The 16,979-nt window shown below is 45.8% G+C and overlaps 1 protein-coding gene across 1 annotated transcript; it reads left to right on the top strand.

Annotated features, from left to right (window-relative positions):
- Positions 1 to 8,555: 8,555 nt before the first annotated feature.
- LOC103646089 (trichohyalin) lies at positions 8,556 to 13,312 on the top strand. The gene is made up of 10 exons (XM_008670817.4): positions 8,556 to 9,116; positions 9,435 to 9,513; positions 9,805 to 10,046; positions 10,402 to 10,522; positions 10,598 to 10,672; positions 10,766 to 10,892; positions 10,980 to 11,800; positions 11,947 to 12,074; positions 12,274 to 12,363; positions 12,622 to 13,312. The coding sequence occupies exons 2-10, from the start codon at positions 9,487 to 9,489 to the stop codon at positions 12,725 to 12,727; spliced, it is 1,737 nt and encodes a 578-aa protein (XP_008669039.1). The 5' UTR covers positions 8,556 to 9,116; positions 9,435 to 9,486; the 3' UTR covers positions 12,728 to 13,312.
- Positions 13,313 to 16,979: the final 3,667 nt, after the last annotated feature.

Raw genomic sequence — 16,979 nt, 5'->3', positions numbered from 1 at the left:
GACCCCAGGGCTCGGACTCAGCCCTGGCCTCAGCCGACGGTCTCCGCCTTGTCCGACCCGGGGGCTCGGACTCGACCTCGACCTTGGAAGACAGACTCGACCTCGACCTCGGAGGAGCCTCCACCTCGCCTAACCTAGGGCACGGACCGACCACGTCGACAGGAGGCGCCATCATTACCCTACCCCGAGCTGACTCAGACTACGGGGTACAAGACCGGCGTCCCATCTGGCTCGCTCCACTATACGTGTAATGATGGCGCCCCGCATGCCCTATGACGACGGCGGTTCTCAGCCCCCTTATGGAAGCAAGAGGACGTCAGTAAGGACTCGACAGCCCCGACAGCTGTCCTTCCGCCAGGCTCCAGCGCTCCTCCGACGGCCACGACACCACACGAACTGGGTGCCAAAACCTCTCCGGCTGCCACGATTGCATGTACTTAGGGCGCTAGCTCTCCTCCGCTAGACACGTTAGCACACTGCTACACCCCCCATTGTACACCTGGATCCTCTCCTTACGCCTATAAAAGGGAGGTCCAGGGCCCTCTTACAGAGGGTTGGCCGCGCGGGGAAGGACGGGACGGCGCTCGCGCAAGGCCGCTCGCTCCCTCCCGCGTGGACGCTTGTAACCCCCTACTGCAAGCGCACCCGACCTAGGCGCGGGGCTAACATGAAGGCCGCGGGTTCCACCTCCCACGCCTGTCTCCCTCCGGCTGCTCTCCCCCCTTCGCGTTCCGCCTCGCGCCGACCCATCTGGGCTGGGGCACGCGGCGACAATTTACTCGTCGGTCCAGGGACCCCCCGGGTTTCGAAACGCCGACACTCCTAATTCCATTTCATCATGGGGGGATCTAGAACAAAAATTTCATGATCATTTTTTCTCTGGTGACTATGAGTTGGATTTGGTAGATTTAGTGTCATTGCGACAAGCAAAAGATGAATCGGTTAATGATTACAACCGGAGATTCCGAGATACAAGAAACCGATGCTTCCAAATTCATTTAGCAGAAAAACAGCTAGCAGGATTAGCCTTTAATGGTCTACGATATTATTTAAAAGAAAGATTAGAAGGCATCCAATTTTTTACACTAGCACAGTTACACCAGAGAGCTTTGGCTTGTGAAAGCGGAAGCAAAGAAACTGCTAAAACAATTCGTCACAACGTACAAATAGTAGAATGCGACCAAAGTAGCTCAGATGACGAATCAGCAGAAGTGTATGCTGCTGAAATGGTTTGGCCAAAACAGGCCAAATCTTCAGCTTGTTCCTCCTTACAGCCGGTTCAAAAGAAACGGCAAGATAAGGTTAAGTTTACGTTTAATGTTGGTAAATGTGATAAAATATTTGATGAATTACTCAAAAATGGCAACATTAAAATAAATCACATTGTTCCATCTGCCGACGAGCTAAAACGTCGTGCATACTGCAAGTGGCATAACTCATTTTCTCATGCCACTAATGATTGTAATGTATTTCGGCGATAGATTAAATCGGCCATTAATGAGGGACGATTAAAATTTCAGGAAATGCAGGTGGATACAGAGCCCTTTCCGATGAACATGATTGACTTTGAGGGCAAGAAGGTCCTGGTTCGGCCAAACACAGCCGATAAAAGCAAAGGCAAAGAGACAATCATCGGCAATGCTAAAGAGGCCGATGGGGATCGTAAAGTTTCTTGCAGGAAAGTGGTAGCCGAGAAGACTCTCGATGAAGGGGAGACCCTGAAGGTGACCATCACAGCCTCTAGCACTAGGGGGCAAGCGCAGACAGGGAGACAGATGCAGGAACCCGTGCTGCGCATCCCGGACGGTCCGGCACATAGGCGCGGACGGTCCGGGACCACGCCGGACGGTCCGAAGAACTCTAGTGGACGTTCTGGCTGTACTCAGGACTCACAACGGCCACGTACTTTCAAACCACGACGACCAGAGATAGGTACGTGGAAAACAAATACATTCAAGGCAGCTGGTCGGTTGGTTAAAGCCGGCCCAACTTTTGATCAATTATTGTCTAAATACGTAAAAAAGAAGGCCAGCCCCAGTGACCGGCCAGCGAAGCGACCCCGCTCACCCATTCATGAGCAACGTCAGGTAAGGCCGATTGGACCACCCCACCAATCGAAAGAAATGAAAGGTCACACTGTACAATTAAGACCTAACATACCGACATGGACACCTCCACCCCCTTATCCGCCTATGCCATATTCATACTCATATTTACCTCCACCATATGTCCCAAATCAAATGTGGGGCATGCCACCATATCCATTTGGGATGCCACAATACCCCGCCTGGGGGGCACCCCAAACATCTGTTTTTGACAGGTTGACGCCACTAGTACAAGACCGATTGAGCACCGCTCAATCCGGTCACCAGGCACAAACCCAACAGGATTGCCGGACTACTCGGCCTCCAAGGCCGACCAATCCGGCAGGGGGCATGTACCTGCAGCAACCAAAAGGACAACAAAGAAGGACGTCATCAAAATAGGTACTGCAGACGTCGTCATACAGGAAGATAATAAAGGGTCGATGATTTTTGGTGAATCGGCCAACATAACCAAAAAAGAAGATACGGCTACCATCAAAACAGCCGATCCAAAATACTCCATGCCTCGATGGTGCCCAGCAGGATTGACACGGTCCCAAAAGCGGAAATTACAGCGCCTAAGAGCGAAGGAGAGCCAGGAAAAGGAGGCGGAAAAGATATTCAATGACACACATCCACAGTACCCGCCACCGCAAAAGAAATGGAGACCAAAGGCCGTTGAGGAAAATCAAACGGCCACAAAAATAGAAAATGAAACAACACTTGTACAGCACCCTGCAGGTATGGCAGGGAGCCTGGCCAGCAAGACTAGGCAATCTGCACCAGGCGCGGACCGTCCGCCCACGGAGTCCAGACCGTCCGCACCGCACCAGGAAGCCTCCAACGACACGCCAACATCAATGGAAGAAGACGACCTGCTGGGAGAAGACTTGGTCGACTACGAGGCTTCTCCAGAACGCCCAGGTATGGATATAAATGTTATTATATTTTCTGCCGATTGTACTATTATCGGCGACGATGAACCTGTTGTTGCCCAGTTTGATTTCGGTCCTAAAGAAGCCGCCTTTACTAAACCAAAGGAATCGGTAAATCATTTAAAGCCGCTCTTCGTGCGCGGTCACATTGATGGAATACCGATTGCTAAGATGTTGGTAGATGGAGGGGCGACTGTAAATCTAATGCCTTGTTCATTATACAGAAAATTAGGAAAACAGGATGACAAACTTGTCAAGACCAACATGACCCTCAGCGGTGTTGGGGATAGTTCGATTAAAGCCAGGGGAGTCACGTCCGTTGAATTAACCATCGGGACTAAGACCCTTGCTGTTGCATTCTTCGTCGCTGATGTAGAAGGAAATTATAGTTTAATTCTAGGCAGAGATTGGATTCATGCCAATCAATGTATACCTTCTACATTACATCAAATGTTAATACAATGGGTAGGCGATGATGTAGAACAAGTACATGCTGATGTATCGGCCTGCATCGCTATGGCTGATGCCCCTGTACTCTGGACTTATGAGACTGCTACATGTCTCACTGGAGTAGATTTTTCTGATTATCAGTTCATAAGTATAGATAAGAAAGGTTTCATTCCGGTAATGCTAGAGCCGATGGAGAATCGGCTAAATCCTAAATAAAGTTTAAATGATGAATACACACAAAGTTCATGAGTCTTTGATCATGGACAGTTCGGCTCTCAAAACCGGATGGTCTGGTCTGTCACAAAACAGTTCGGACTTTAAGACCGAACATCTACCGCAGCAAAAAGACAGTATTATGGATAATCCGGTCCCCGAGACCGGAAAGTCCGCCATCACACAAAGATCATCTAATTCCTCTGTGGGGGACATGATAGAGGAATTTAGAGATCTTGATGAACTAGGACAGGGGTTTACATCGGCCGATCCTTTGGAGGAGATTGACATAGGAGATGGTAAAACTCCAAGGCCAACTTTTGTAAACAAGACCTTGGAGACCGATCCTAGAGATGAGATGATCGGTCTATTGAAGGAATATTCAGATTGCTTTGCTTGGAATTACACTGAGATGCCTGGATTAAGCCGAGAGATCGTAGAGCATCGGCTGCCTATTAAATCTGGTTTCAGACCTTTCAAGCAGAGAGCTAGAACATTTCGTCCAGATCTTCTCCCACGCATTAAGGACGAAATCCACCGGCTGCTAGAAGCTGATTTTATCAGACCGTGTAGATACGCAGAGTGGGTCTCCAATATTGTGCCGGTGGAGAAGGAGTTAGGTAAGCTTAGAGTATGCATTGATTTTCGCAATTTAAATAGAGCAACTCCTAAAGACGAATATCTCATGCCCATAGCCGACACATTAATCAATAATGCATCAGGAAATAGAATTATTAGCTTCCTTGATGGTAATGCCGGATATAATCAGATTTTCATGGCCGAAGAAGATGCGTCTAAAACGGCCTTTATATGTCTAGGCTTCATTGGTTTATTTGAGTGGGTTGTCATGACATTTGGTTTGAAAAATGCTGGTGCTACTTATCAGAGGGCTATGAATTTGATCTTCCATGAATTGTTAGGAAACACTGTGGAAGTTCACATTGATGATATTGTAGTCAAATTGGCTGAGTTTAGTTCTCATATAGCTGATTTGCGCAAAGCCTTTGATAAAATGCGTCGGTATGGTTTGAAAATGAACCCACGTAAATGTGCTTTTGGAGTGTCGGCTGGTAAGTTTTTAGGATTTGTCATCCATGAACATGGTATAGAGATAGACCCTGACCAAATCAAGTCTATTCGGAATGTGGGACCTCCGACCTGTAAGGTCGAGGTACAGAAGTTTCTCGGCAAAGGTGAATTATTTACGAAGGTTTATTTCTAACCTAGCCGGGAAGATTGATGCGTTCACCCCTATTCTTCGGCTTAAGAATGATGCCGAATTCGCTTGGGGGGCAGAACAGCAAGAAGCATTTGATCTCATCAAAAAATATTTATCTTCGGCTCCCGTATTAAAAGCACCACGAGTAGGAGTACCATTCCGATTATACATTGCAGCTGAAGATAAGGTCATTGGGGCTGTTCTGACACAAGAAACTGAGGGGAAGGAGCATGTGGTGACATATCTAAGCCGAAGGTTGGTGGATGCTGAAACAAGGTACACTTTTATTGAGAAGTTATGCTTATGCTTGTTTTATGCATGCACCAAATGTAGATGTTATTTACTGTCTAGTCATTGCACTGTTTCCGGTCAAGCCGATGTGATCAAATACATGTTGCATAACCCAATTATGAGTGGTAGAATTGGTAAGTGGGCTTATGCACTCATAGAATATGACTTGGCCTATGAACCATTGAAATCTATGAAAGGCCAAGTCATAGCGGATTTCATTGTAGAACATCGGATTAATGATATTCATAAACTAGACATGTCATACCTCACTATTACTCCTTGGACTTTATATTTTGATGGATCGGTTTGCAATGAAGGGCAAGGAATTGGCACCGTACTTGTTTCACCAAGTAATGTCTCCTTCGACTTCTCTAGCCGATTGAAAACTTGTTGCACTAATAATCAAGCCGAATATGAGGCCCTCCTATTCGGCTTAGAACTTTTAAATGGTATGGGAGTAAAACATGTGAAGGTATTTGGTGATTCTCAGCTGGTTGTCCAGCAAGTGTTAGAAGAATATCAATGTTTTGATGGTACTCTAAATAGTTACCTTGAAAAATGCTGGGGTATAATTCATTCTTTTGATGAATTCAGTATTCGGCATATCTCTAGAGTTGAGAATCATAGAGCTAACAATTTGGCACAAGACGCATCAGGTTATCGGATAAAGCGAGGGAGATTTCACAACACTGAAAATCTGATAACCAGTGCAGGGCCAATTCCCCAGGTCGCAGACCGTCCGCGTCGAGACGCCGGACCGTCCGGGGTTACCAAAAATGTTCTCTTAATTGATTCGGCTGATAATGAAGCCGATGCAAGTGATTGGAGGACACCTATACTTAATTATTTAAGAAATCCCAATATCAGGACAGATAAGAACATTTGGCGAACAGCTTTCAAGTATGTCTTGATGAGTGATGAACTCTACCGCCGAACAGTCAACGACGTCCTGCTTAAGTGCTTGGGCCTAGATGATACTATATTGGCCATGGCCGAAGTACATGAAGGAATTTGTGGTACCCACCAATCGGCTCCAAAGATGAAATGGTTGTTGTGAAGGTCTGGTTTTTATTGGCCTAACATGATAGCTGATTGTTTCAAGTACTACAAGGGTTGCCAGGTGTGTCAAAAATTCGGCGACCTACAGTTGGTCCCTGCAGCTGAATTACATCCTATCATCAAGCCTTGGCCTTTCAGAGGATGGGGATTAGACTTTATTGGAGAAATTCATCCTTCATCATCAAAGGGGCATCGGTTCGTGTTAGTTGCCACTGACTATTTCACCAAATGGACTGAAGCCGTTGCTCTGAAGAACATGACACACAAGGAGGTAATTGAGTTCATAACTGAGCATATTATTCATAGATTCGGCATTCCCTAGACCTTGACTACAGATCAAGGTACTTCTTTTATGTCAAAGGAGGTACGTGAATTTGCTGAATTATACAGAATTAAGCTACTTAATTCATCTCCATATTATGCTCAAGCTAATGGACAGGCCGAGTCTAGTAATAGGACATTGATTAATTTGATAAAAAAGAAGATATCTGATAATCCTAAACATTGGCATAAGATTTTGTCTGAAGCTTTATGGGCTCATAGAATATCTAAACATAGGGCTACTAAAGTATCTCCTTTTGAGCTTGTTTATGGGCAGGAAGCAGTGTTGCCTGTGGAAATAAGTTTGAATGCTGTTAGGTTCGCCAGACAAAATGATCTAACTACTACTGATTATTATAATTCAATGATGGATAATATTGATGAGGTGACCGACAAGAGGATGATAGCTTTGGGAGCAATAGAAAAGGACAAGATCATGGTAGCCAGGGCCTACAACAAGAAGGTCAAAACAAAATCATTTCAAGTAGGGGACCTGGTGTGGAAGACCATTCTGCCTCTAAGGAATAAAGGCCGGAAGTTCGGGAAATAGTCGCCAAGCTGGGAGGGTCCTTATAAAGTAAAACAGGTGATGTCTGGCAACACCTATTTGCTACAAACATTACAAGGCAAGGATTTGTCTAAGGCTTTGAATGGGTGTTTCCTCAAACAGTACCATCCTAGTATGTGGCAAGATGCCTAAGAGAACCGATGTAATCACATCGAGTTAGTTGCTTTTGGTTTGCTCAGCTCCACCAAAAGGCAGGGGGGCATATGTTGAGCATAGTTTTGAGCTGGCGGACGGTCCGGCCCTGAGGCCGGACGGTCCGCAGTCCGGACAGTCCGCGCCTGTGGGCCGGATGGTCCGCGCATGCGCAGAGCAGTTTAGGGTTTCGAGTTTTGTGCTACGGTTGTTAGCTATATTCGCGGAATTAGCTCAGAATCAGTTGTGTAAAGGGTCCAGCCCCCCTCCTCTATAAATAGAGAGGTCTACGACCGATTTGTAATCATCAACAATCGAATCAATACAACTTCTATTTCACATTTATTTCCTGTATAATTAGGAGTAGTTCTAGTTTAGCCCTAGTTTAGCCTTCCAATCCCCAAATTCTCCGTCTCTCTTCGACTCTACATCGATTAGAGGAGTCTAGGTCGGTCTACCCGAGCCTAGACAACTCCTAGGATCTCTCCTCCCCGACGGGGTCCCTCCCGGGAACGAGATCCAGACGCCGCCGACGATCTTCCGCCGCCCCTGCATACGCGCGGACCGTCCGGCCCTAGGGCGCGGACCGTCCGGCCGTCAGGCAGGGAACCCGAGCTCCTGCACCAGGTCGCGGACCGTCCGACCCTATGCCGCGGACCGTCCGCGCCTGACCAGAGAGCACCGCCGCCTCACGCCAGGTCGCGGACCGTCCGGCCCTGTGCCGCGGACTGTCCGCGCCTGACCAGAGAGCACTGCTTTCTTTTGAAGTGATTGGCGCCTCCGAAAAGGCGTCAACAGTTAGTTTAAAGAATAGAAACAGTAGTCTAGCCTCGTCCTAAAACACATCGTGTTTTTGTTGGACGATGTTGGATCAAACTTGTCACATTTATTTAAACTACATAAAGTTCAAATATTACAACCACATCTATAACTTACTAAATTAAAGATATTATTATTAATTAAAGATATTAAATAATAATAGCATTATTTAACCATGTAAAATTCAAATATTACAAGACAAACACCGTAAACTTACTAAATTAAATAAATTAAATAATATAGACTTTATTAAACCGTACCAAGCCCGACGCGACGAAATTTATAGCCTAGCCTAGACCCGTTTACTATGCTAAACCGATCCATATTTTTTTATCAGGTCCTACACTCCTACTTTAGATTTCTTTGGACCGTAACGGTGGTGACCCAAAAAATACAGCTCATGTTTCCAGCACCAGGCCCGATTCATTTCTTCCATTCTTCGTGGAGCGTGCTCCATTGTTGGCGGAAGCAACACTTTTTGGGGAAGCAAACTAGCCTGAAGGCAGAGGCAGAGGCAGAGGCAGAGGCAGGCAGGCTGCAGTGCAGTGTCCCAGCTCGCGATTGGGCACTCGCAAGACCTGCCAAGAAAAGCGTAGCCCATGCGCCGCCGTGCGTAGGTTCCAGAGACATCTCACGTCTGAGGCAGCGCGACGTCAGGCTTCTTTACCCGGCGCAGGCGAAACGCGCCTATTTAACGGTGCGCGGTGCGCCCGCTTCAACCCCTGCCCCCTCTCCCTGGCTCCTGTGCTCCCCATTTCCAGTTTTCCACCCGACGAGAGGCAAAAGCCTCGCGCCCCACGCCGGTCCGGCGGCGACCCCCGCCGTTTCCCGCAGCGACCAAGACGCGGGCTGTGGTCGCCTCCGCCCCGTGCCTACCCGGCCGCGGGCGTAGCAGCCTCCTGGACCGCAGCGCCCTCCCCCCTCCTTTCTCCCGAGCGACTTCTGATCCAGCCGCGTCGCAACAACTGGTCGTTCGAGTCTGATCTCCGCCACCGCGGCGGAACGAGGCGTCTCCGGTCCCCGAGGTGAGTCCCCCAACCGGTGGCGCGAATCCCCCTGGTTTCTATGGTTGCTTTCCTGTGGCGGCATCCCAGATTCGCCACGTATTCTCCGTCCAAACCCTAGATTTGCCATTCCTTGCGTCGCATCTGGGGTGGAATTTGAGCGATTAGGTGCCTATCCTATGAATCGAGTACCTTCGCCAAGGAAATTTAGGGCCAATCGATGCTGGTTCGATGTGTATTTTGTCCCGACTGGATGCTTGGCTGCTTCAACGCGGGCATTGTTCGAAAAATCCATGGCGGCCTTTCTAAACTTATGGAAGTTCACTTGCTTTGATTCAGGCGATTCGGTGAATTCGAAGCTCGTACGACGGGATCCTGTTGAGTTTTGACAATGCGGGGCTACGGGTACGAGACCAATGTAAGCTTTACTTCGTGCACTTCGGTCGGTTTCATTTCGATCAAGTATATGATCATTATAGCTTTTAAAGGACGCAAATCAAAGTTCATGAGGGAAAACTGAGGTAGACAGCGGATTATGGTACTTCATTTTTTTATTTGACCAAATGTAGGAAAAAATAATTGTAATAAAATAAAGAATGTAGAAGAAAAAAATAATTGTAATAAAATAAAGAGGGAGCTGTAGAATTGACTGTCGTGAAAAAAACAGTGCAATTTTTTTGGTCCCGAAACGATGACGATTATTGTGCAGGGTAACCACCAGGAAGTGGAAGATGAGTACGGAGATGAGTACTATGATCAAGATGAGTATGATGAGGAAGGTTCGGGTGCTGGGGATGAGTATTTTGAGGAGGAAGAGCCTACAGAGGGACAAAAGGAGATCCTAGAATTGAGAGAACGATTAAAAGAGCAGATTAGGCGAAAGGCAAAGGCTGCTGCTTCCTGCACAGCTGGCAGATCGTCTTCTTTACAAATACCTCAAGCCAGGGACAAGTAAGCATGTTTGATGTACTGATTCTCAGCAGCATTCTCCTCCTTTCTAAAAAGATTTCTCTTTGTGCTCATGCCATTGAGAAATAATAAGACTTACGGGAGATTACTTGTTTCCTTTTGAAATGTCTCATATCGTGGAACTGAAGTTTTCATAGCCTATTGATCATTATACACTTGTGGAATGTATGCCGCTGGAAGATTTATTTTTCACCATTATATGTGCTTGTTCTTCAGTGCGGTTGTGATGTTTGTAGACCAATTTTCTTTAAAATAAATGCCAAACAGTATTTAGTGAATAAGGGAATGTAGAGTGTTGTTCAATACTTCAATGTGTTTTACCTGTTTTTCTTGCTAGATTTGGCTCTTTCTTTGGGCCATCCAAGCCGGTGATTTCTCGTCGAGTGATTGAAGAAAGAAAATCATTGAAAGAACTGCATAGCACAGTTGCAAGGGAGCCAAGGCCTTCGGGAGTACATGTAATACTATGCCAGTGTGCTAATTTTGGGTAGCACTAAACCAACATTAATTATATTCTTTTTTGCCTTTACCAGAAGGACATTCCGTCGTCCTCTAAAGTGCAAAGTAAAGTAAATGGACATCAGCATAAACAGAAAATTGTTAATCAGGTATAAATAATTTATATTCACTTCATTCTTTTGCATGTTCGGTATAATGGACTTAAAATAATGTATTCACAACATAGCAGTTGCAATTTGCAGGTAAAGAAGAAGGCCGAGGCACTTAAGGATAACCGGGATTATTCATTTCTACTCTCGGATGATGCTGACCTGTCATCCTCTCCAAAGGAGAAGCCTGCTGCTAGATCTTCCTTGACTCAAAGGGCTGGTGAGTTGGAACTCTAATTTTATTAGCCAAGGTATTCCCTGTGTCTTAAAATGGGAATTACTGACTGTTTATTTCTGGATAATGAAGATCGTGAGGTGATGCGAACAACAGTGAAGAGCAAGGCACCAACAAGTCAACCTGCACGGGTGTCAAATGGATATGGATCTAAGAACAAAATGTCAACTCAAAGGCATGCCGAAGGTAGGGTAGATACCATGAGAAAGGAGGCTTTCTTGAACAGAGAAAGGGTTGTCTCACGTGACAATGAAAGGATGCATGAAAGGGTTGTTTCACGTGGCAATGAGAGGATGCATGGTAGTGCAATAAATGGGTCCAACCAGGCAAGTACTAGCAAAACCACAATCCAAAAGCTTACAAGCAGAGGTTCCATTGCTAATAAGCAAGCTTCCACGGATCTGAATGATGCTGCTCTGAGGAAGAGCAGTGTAGCCCCAAAGCACCATTTCTCAGAGGTTGACAGATCAAAATCCTTGCAAAGCCAGAAGATGCAGTCAGCTGGTCAGAGACTGCAGCATTCTTCCCATGGTCAGAGGCCACATCAATCCATGCAGCATAGGCCGCAGCAGTCATTGCAGAGTCGGAGGCCACAGCAAATGACTCAGGATCAGAAGCCACAACAGTCTTTGCAGAGTCAAAGGACTCAACAGTCCTTGCAGAATAAAAGGCAACAGCAGTCCTCACATATTCAGAAATTGCAGTCCTCACATACTCAGAAATCGCAGTCCTCACAAGCACACAGACCACAGTCGCTAAGTAACAGGTCCCAGGAGTTACGAGGACAAAGGCCTCTTTCTTCACAGGGACAATACTTGGAGCAAAGAAGAGTACAGGCAAATGATAGAGTCAAACAAGCTGAAAGGCACATTCGGCCTCCCTCGAAGTCCATGGTAATATTTATGAGAACAATCACCTTTCTGCTGTCTACCATTTTGCCTGAAGTTATTTTCAACACATTTTCTGTATATGGGTTGGCTTGTTTGGCTAGGGTTGCTGATGTTGCATTTATTCCTTTATTGTCTATTTGTGCTTGTAGCCATCTCGACCAGTCTCCTCTAATGGAATTCGCGATGATCATGCAAAGAGAAAGCAAGTGGTAAAAAGAAGATTTGATGACGACGACGATGAGGACGACCCCTTGGCAATGATCAGAAATATGTTCGGGTATTGTCTAGATAAGCCCGCTCTAGTTTTTTCATTTGGGTCAGTGGTTGTGAGCAACAGCCGTCAACCTCTCTATAAGTTAGCATATTTTACTAAAATGGTTTTTGGAGCTGAGCAAACCAAGCATGGCTTGATTGCAGTGCCTGTTCAAAGATGTTGCTTACAGATATTTGGATTCTAATTTTGGCTTCCTTTGCAGGTATGATCCTAGTAGATATGCAGGGAGAGATGAGGATGTCAGTGACATGGAAGCAGATTTTGCTACTATAGAAATGGAAGAGAAAAGAAGGTATTGCTTCTCTCATTTTATCCAGTATAATATTGTACATATCAAAATAAAAGCGTATATACTTGTATGGTTATTTTGGTTGCAACATATTGAATGTACTTGTATGATTTATATTCAAGATATTGCACTGCATGCACAGATGATCAAGATGATTGCTAGGGTCAAGTTCCGGTGCAATGTTTATTCATGGTTCACAAACTGGAAGTGTGCATGCCGTCTATTTCGTATCTGATTCACATTTGACATCTCTTCTTTCAGTGCGAGGATAGCTAGGCAGGAGGACGAAGAGCAACTTCGCTTGATTGAGGAAGAAGAGAGACGCGAGCAGGAGAGGAAGAGGCGAAAGATGGCACGAGGCCGATAGTCCAACACGCGTCATATTTGGGTGTTATAATTGCACAGACCTGATTGCCTGAAGACGAGGCCCATGGTCGATCATACGGGCGCGTTGCAGACAACAGGAAAACTTGCCACGTGGATTATATGGCGGCAAATCAAGGAAAACGGCAGGTGGGCAACGCTGGGCACCTGTAACAAGCAGAATGTTAGGCGCAGTGGTTTAGTTGACGAAGCTGACATAGACCCATATATAAGCTCTCATCAGATTGTTTGGATCACACAAGGCTCCCAACGTTGCAGCGCTTCATCAGATTATTCTAAATTCTAGCCACATGCTGATTCTTTCTGTTAAGCCTATATAAGGATGCCTAATCCAAGTAGCTCCTTTGTTCATTTTTGTTTGGGTGTAGTGTTGTACTCCCTCCATTTTTTTTATCTGACGGTTGTTAGTTTAAATTTGAACTGTCCGGCGCCAAATAAAAAAATAGAGGTAGCAACAAACAATGTGTTTGATTTTTTTGGTACAATTTTGACCTTCGTCAGACGATCACTGCACAGCAGATTTCGAGTTTCTATGCCTGTGATCACATGAAGTCTATTCCGCTCGCAATTGTAACCGAGTTTCAGATCTTTATTGTACGCTTTTAATCAATAATTCAGCTATAAGCAATTAAATATCACCAGCAATTTATATCTATGAATTTTAAGTCTGAGTTTCGGATCTTTATTGTACACTTTTAATCAATAATTCAGCTATAAGCAATTAAATACCATCAATAACTTAGTTATATCTATGAATTTTAAGTCTTCTCACGTCGAGCAACAACAAAACACTTTCTGAATCATTGACCAAGTTACTTATTGAAAAATAATTACTGTTGTATCTTAATCGTCATTGCACAAAATAATGAATAAACCAAATTTCGAGTTGGATGTGGGTCATCGCTGATTAAAATAAAAACCCGCACCTACACCTGCGAAACTTCGGTCGAATGTAGAGGGTCAAAATTTTTACCCATAGGTATAGATGTCCAAATGGGTCGCCCGGCATGACACTAACACTACTATTAGGGCACGACACTATTAGGCACTATTAGTAATCGTGACGTGTCATGCCCGCACTAGTGCAGAACCAGCGACCCACTATACTATAGCGTCTAATCGTACCGGGTCGGCACTATACGACACTAACACATAATAGTGCTCGTGCCAGTCCAGACTCTTGGTGTAAGTCGTGCTTATTATACCATTATAAAACTTGAATATTTATACCATTATAAAGTGAATTCATTATATTTAAAATCATAACAAATAACAATTTGCAATCACCTGCACATATCACAATCACATCTATAAACCATCGTTTATCGTTTGGTGTAAGTCGTGTCTAACCGTGTCGGTCACTTAATCGCGTCGTGCTCGTGTCAGCCCATTGTGCCGGGTGGTTGCCCAAGCACCACATTAGACTTGTGTCGTGCCGGCATTGACACTATATGAATTGTGTTCGTACCGTACCGAAATACTATAGGCCATACCGTGCTTAGTATCGGTCTATTTAGTACATCACATCTGGCCATCTATACCTGTTAAATTGTTGTCCCGGTGTTTCCGTTCAGCGTTTGGTGGGAGCCGATTTAATTTGGTGTTTTTAGTTATTTCCCCCTGTGCCTGTGGTTTTCGATACGTACGGACACCCGCGACCATTTGCCTATGTTTACCAACACGCACATCGATCACAAAGCAGGCCGGGTCGGGGTTAGATAAGGATATAAGGTCAGATCCTATCTCCTATCCTATATCCACTTCATTCCGCAAATAGATCCACTGAAGACAGTCTAACATCGTCAGCATAAAAACCTAACGAGTCGCGACTCACGAATCGCGGACATGGCGAGTCACGACTCAAGAATCGCGGACATGGCAGGAGGAGAAGCAGGAGAAGACGAGAGACCGAGCGAAAGCGGATGGGACGACGACGACAAGGATGACGGAAAGTACCCGATCGGGTTCCGCTTGAAGCCGACGACCGCGGTGAAGCGACCGGCGGCGAGCGCGCACACCGGCGCGCCGAACAAGCGGACCTCGTTGCCGGACGGACGGCTAGCGCGAACGCGTGGCGAAGGCGGCAGTGGCGTGCGCATGCCGCCGGTCGGAGTCGGAGCCGGAGCAGCAGGGTGTCATCACGGGCCAGGGCTGCCCACGCATTGGCCGTCGGCGAGGATGCCGAACGCGAACGGCCAGGCGCCAGGGCAGGCGCCGCGGATGTCGAGGCTAGGCCCGCCGCACCGGACCAGTGCGATCGCCCCCAACTCTCAGGGTGCTAGTGCTACAACTACAATGATGCCCCCGCCGAACCTAGATCCTGGCCAACCAGCTCGGCTGCCCTCTCCACAGCATCCACCGCCGGAGTCGGCGGAGGAAGCGTACAAGAACCGAGTGTACGCGAGACTGATAGCTGAAATGAATCTACAGAAAGCACAGCAGTCGGAGGAAGCGTACAAGAACCGAGTGTATGCGAGAATGATAGCCGAAATGAAACTACAGAAAGCACAGCAGCAGGACAGCGCGGCTCGCGCCGAGCACGAGCAGCAACGGATCGGCCAGAACGCGTCCGCGGAGGCGGAGCCAGGATGCTCCCACGACGAGGGCGCCAATCGCCATGCTGGAGTCGAAGTCACGGCCCCTCCCGATCAGTTTCCGCTGCCTCATGGTGGGTACCCTTACGGGAGAAGTAACAACGATCTTGCTCAGCGAACCCACTTGCAGCAATCTAGCTCAGCGGTGGAAAAGGCACCGGCGGCTGAGAAGCTGCTCTAAGCTGTTGGCGTCACCAGGTGGCACTCTGCATTCTATGACTCGCTCCCTTATAATAAAAACATAACATATAAATATCTCCATATGGTCAAGACTAAAATACAAATATATTATGTTTAAAAGCATATTATGTTAATTAATCTATATCTAAAATATGATTATTATGATGAATTTAATTTAAGGAATCTAAACAGGCCTTAGAGTAAAATACGTCTATGATCCTTTATCACTTGGATTCTCGAACTTTTAAGACAAAAAAAAAGCGGGTACTAGAACTTGATCCACCCATCCAAAATCAGATTTGGTCCATCCAATTAGATGCTCAACAAAGGTTTTGGATGTGCCGACCGTTTTCCTGGTTTTGAGATTCGAGAACTCAAGTGGCACATCATATTATTTAAGTTAGAGAGTGATGCATTTTAGTCTTTTCTTTATATACGCACTAGCAGTTGTGCCTAGGCGTTACAATAAAGAGTACGGTATGTAACGTTATTCTCTACGTAATTAGCAATATATTCTAAGGTTTATTCAATTGATCCCATTGAATCGCTCTGGTCTGAACTTGATGAGTTGATCAAACTGAACTTCTCGCCTCTTCATCATAGGCACAACTACTACACTACTGCGGCTCCTCTTGATACCACACTATATACCATTTAATGACACATAAGGGATTAGTATAGTTTCTGATGACTTGTAGGGAAATTTTCGAACCAACTTACGTCGTACTTCCACATCCAACAACTATAAGTCGACTACCCTATGCGACGTTGCAAGCACGAGGGATTGGTCTTCTTTGACCATTGTTGTCGCCGCCTTCATCACCGGTACCGATCAGAGATTATAATTTCGTTTTCACTGTTCAGGATTTTGTTTATTTGACCAAAATTTGACTTTTTACATTTTAAAATTTTAAAGCGAAATACATCAAATTTCGGACCGAAATATGTATTTCGGTACTCACCGAGAACGAGAAAAATTCCGAATTTTCGATGATCTTGAGCGAAATTGTGTTCCCTATACCGATGCCACTAGGGTTAAGGGAAGGAGAGAGAGGTGTCAAGCGAGATGAGAGAGTGAGATGGCGGTCAATCAAGGTCAATACAGTCTCCACATATGTCAGGTAAGTCCATAGGTAAGATGGACAATTTTAGTGTCTCACGTGAGGGCTCCTAAATTGTACAAAAAAATAAACAGAATTTGAATGGAATAGTTTGTTGACAAAAAAAAATCGATTAGTGGGACCTATGACCGTTCAACTTTTATAATGACTTGTGAATAATCACAAACATTTATAATAACATACAGAAAAAATAAGACTTTCTTATGAATCTCTGACGACTCGCCTCCGTAAGCTCAATGGTAGCACCAGTGCACCACATAAGGCCAAAGGCCTACAGGCTTTATAAGCCAACTTGCAATTTGCAACGACGTGGTGAGGTGACCCACGCCACGGCATCCTT

The sequence above is a fragment of the Zea mays genome, chromosome 2, assembly GCF_902167145.1.
Source record: "Zea mays cultivar B73 chromosome 2, Zm-B73-REFERENCE-NAM-5.0, whole genome shotgun sequence".
In the NCBI taxonomy this organism is placed as follows: domain Eukaryota; kingdom Viridiplantae; phylum Streptophyta; class Magnoliopsida; order Poales; family Poaceae; genus Zea; species Zea mays.
The sequence above is the reverse complement of the archived record's forward strand: the minus strand, read 5'-3'. Positions and strand labels throughout refer to the sequence as shown.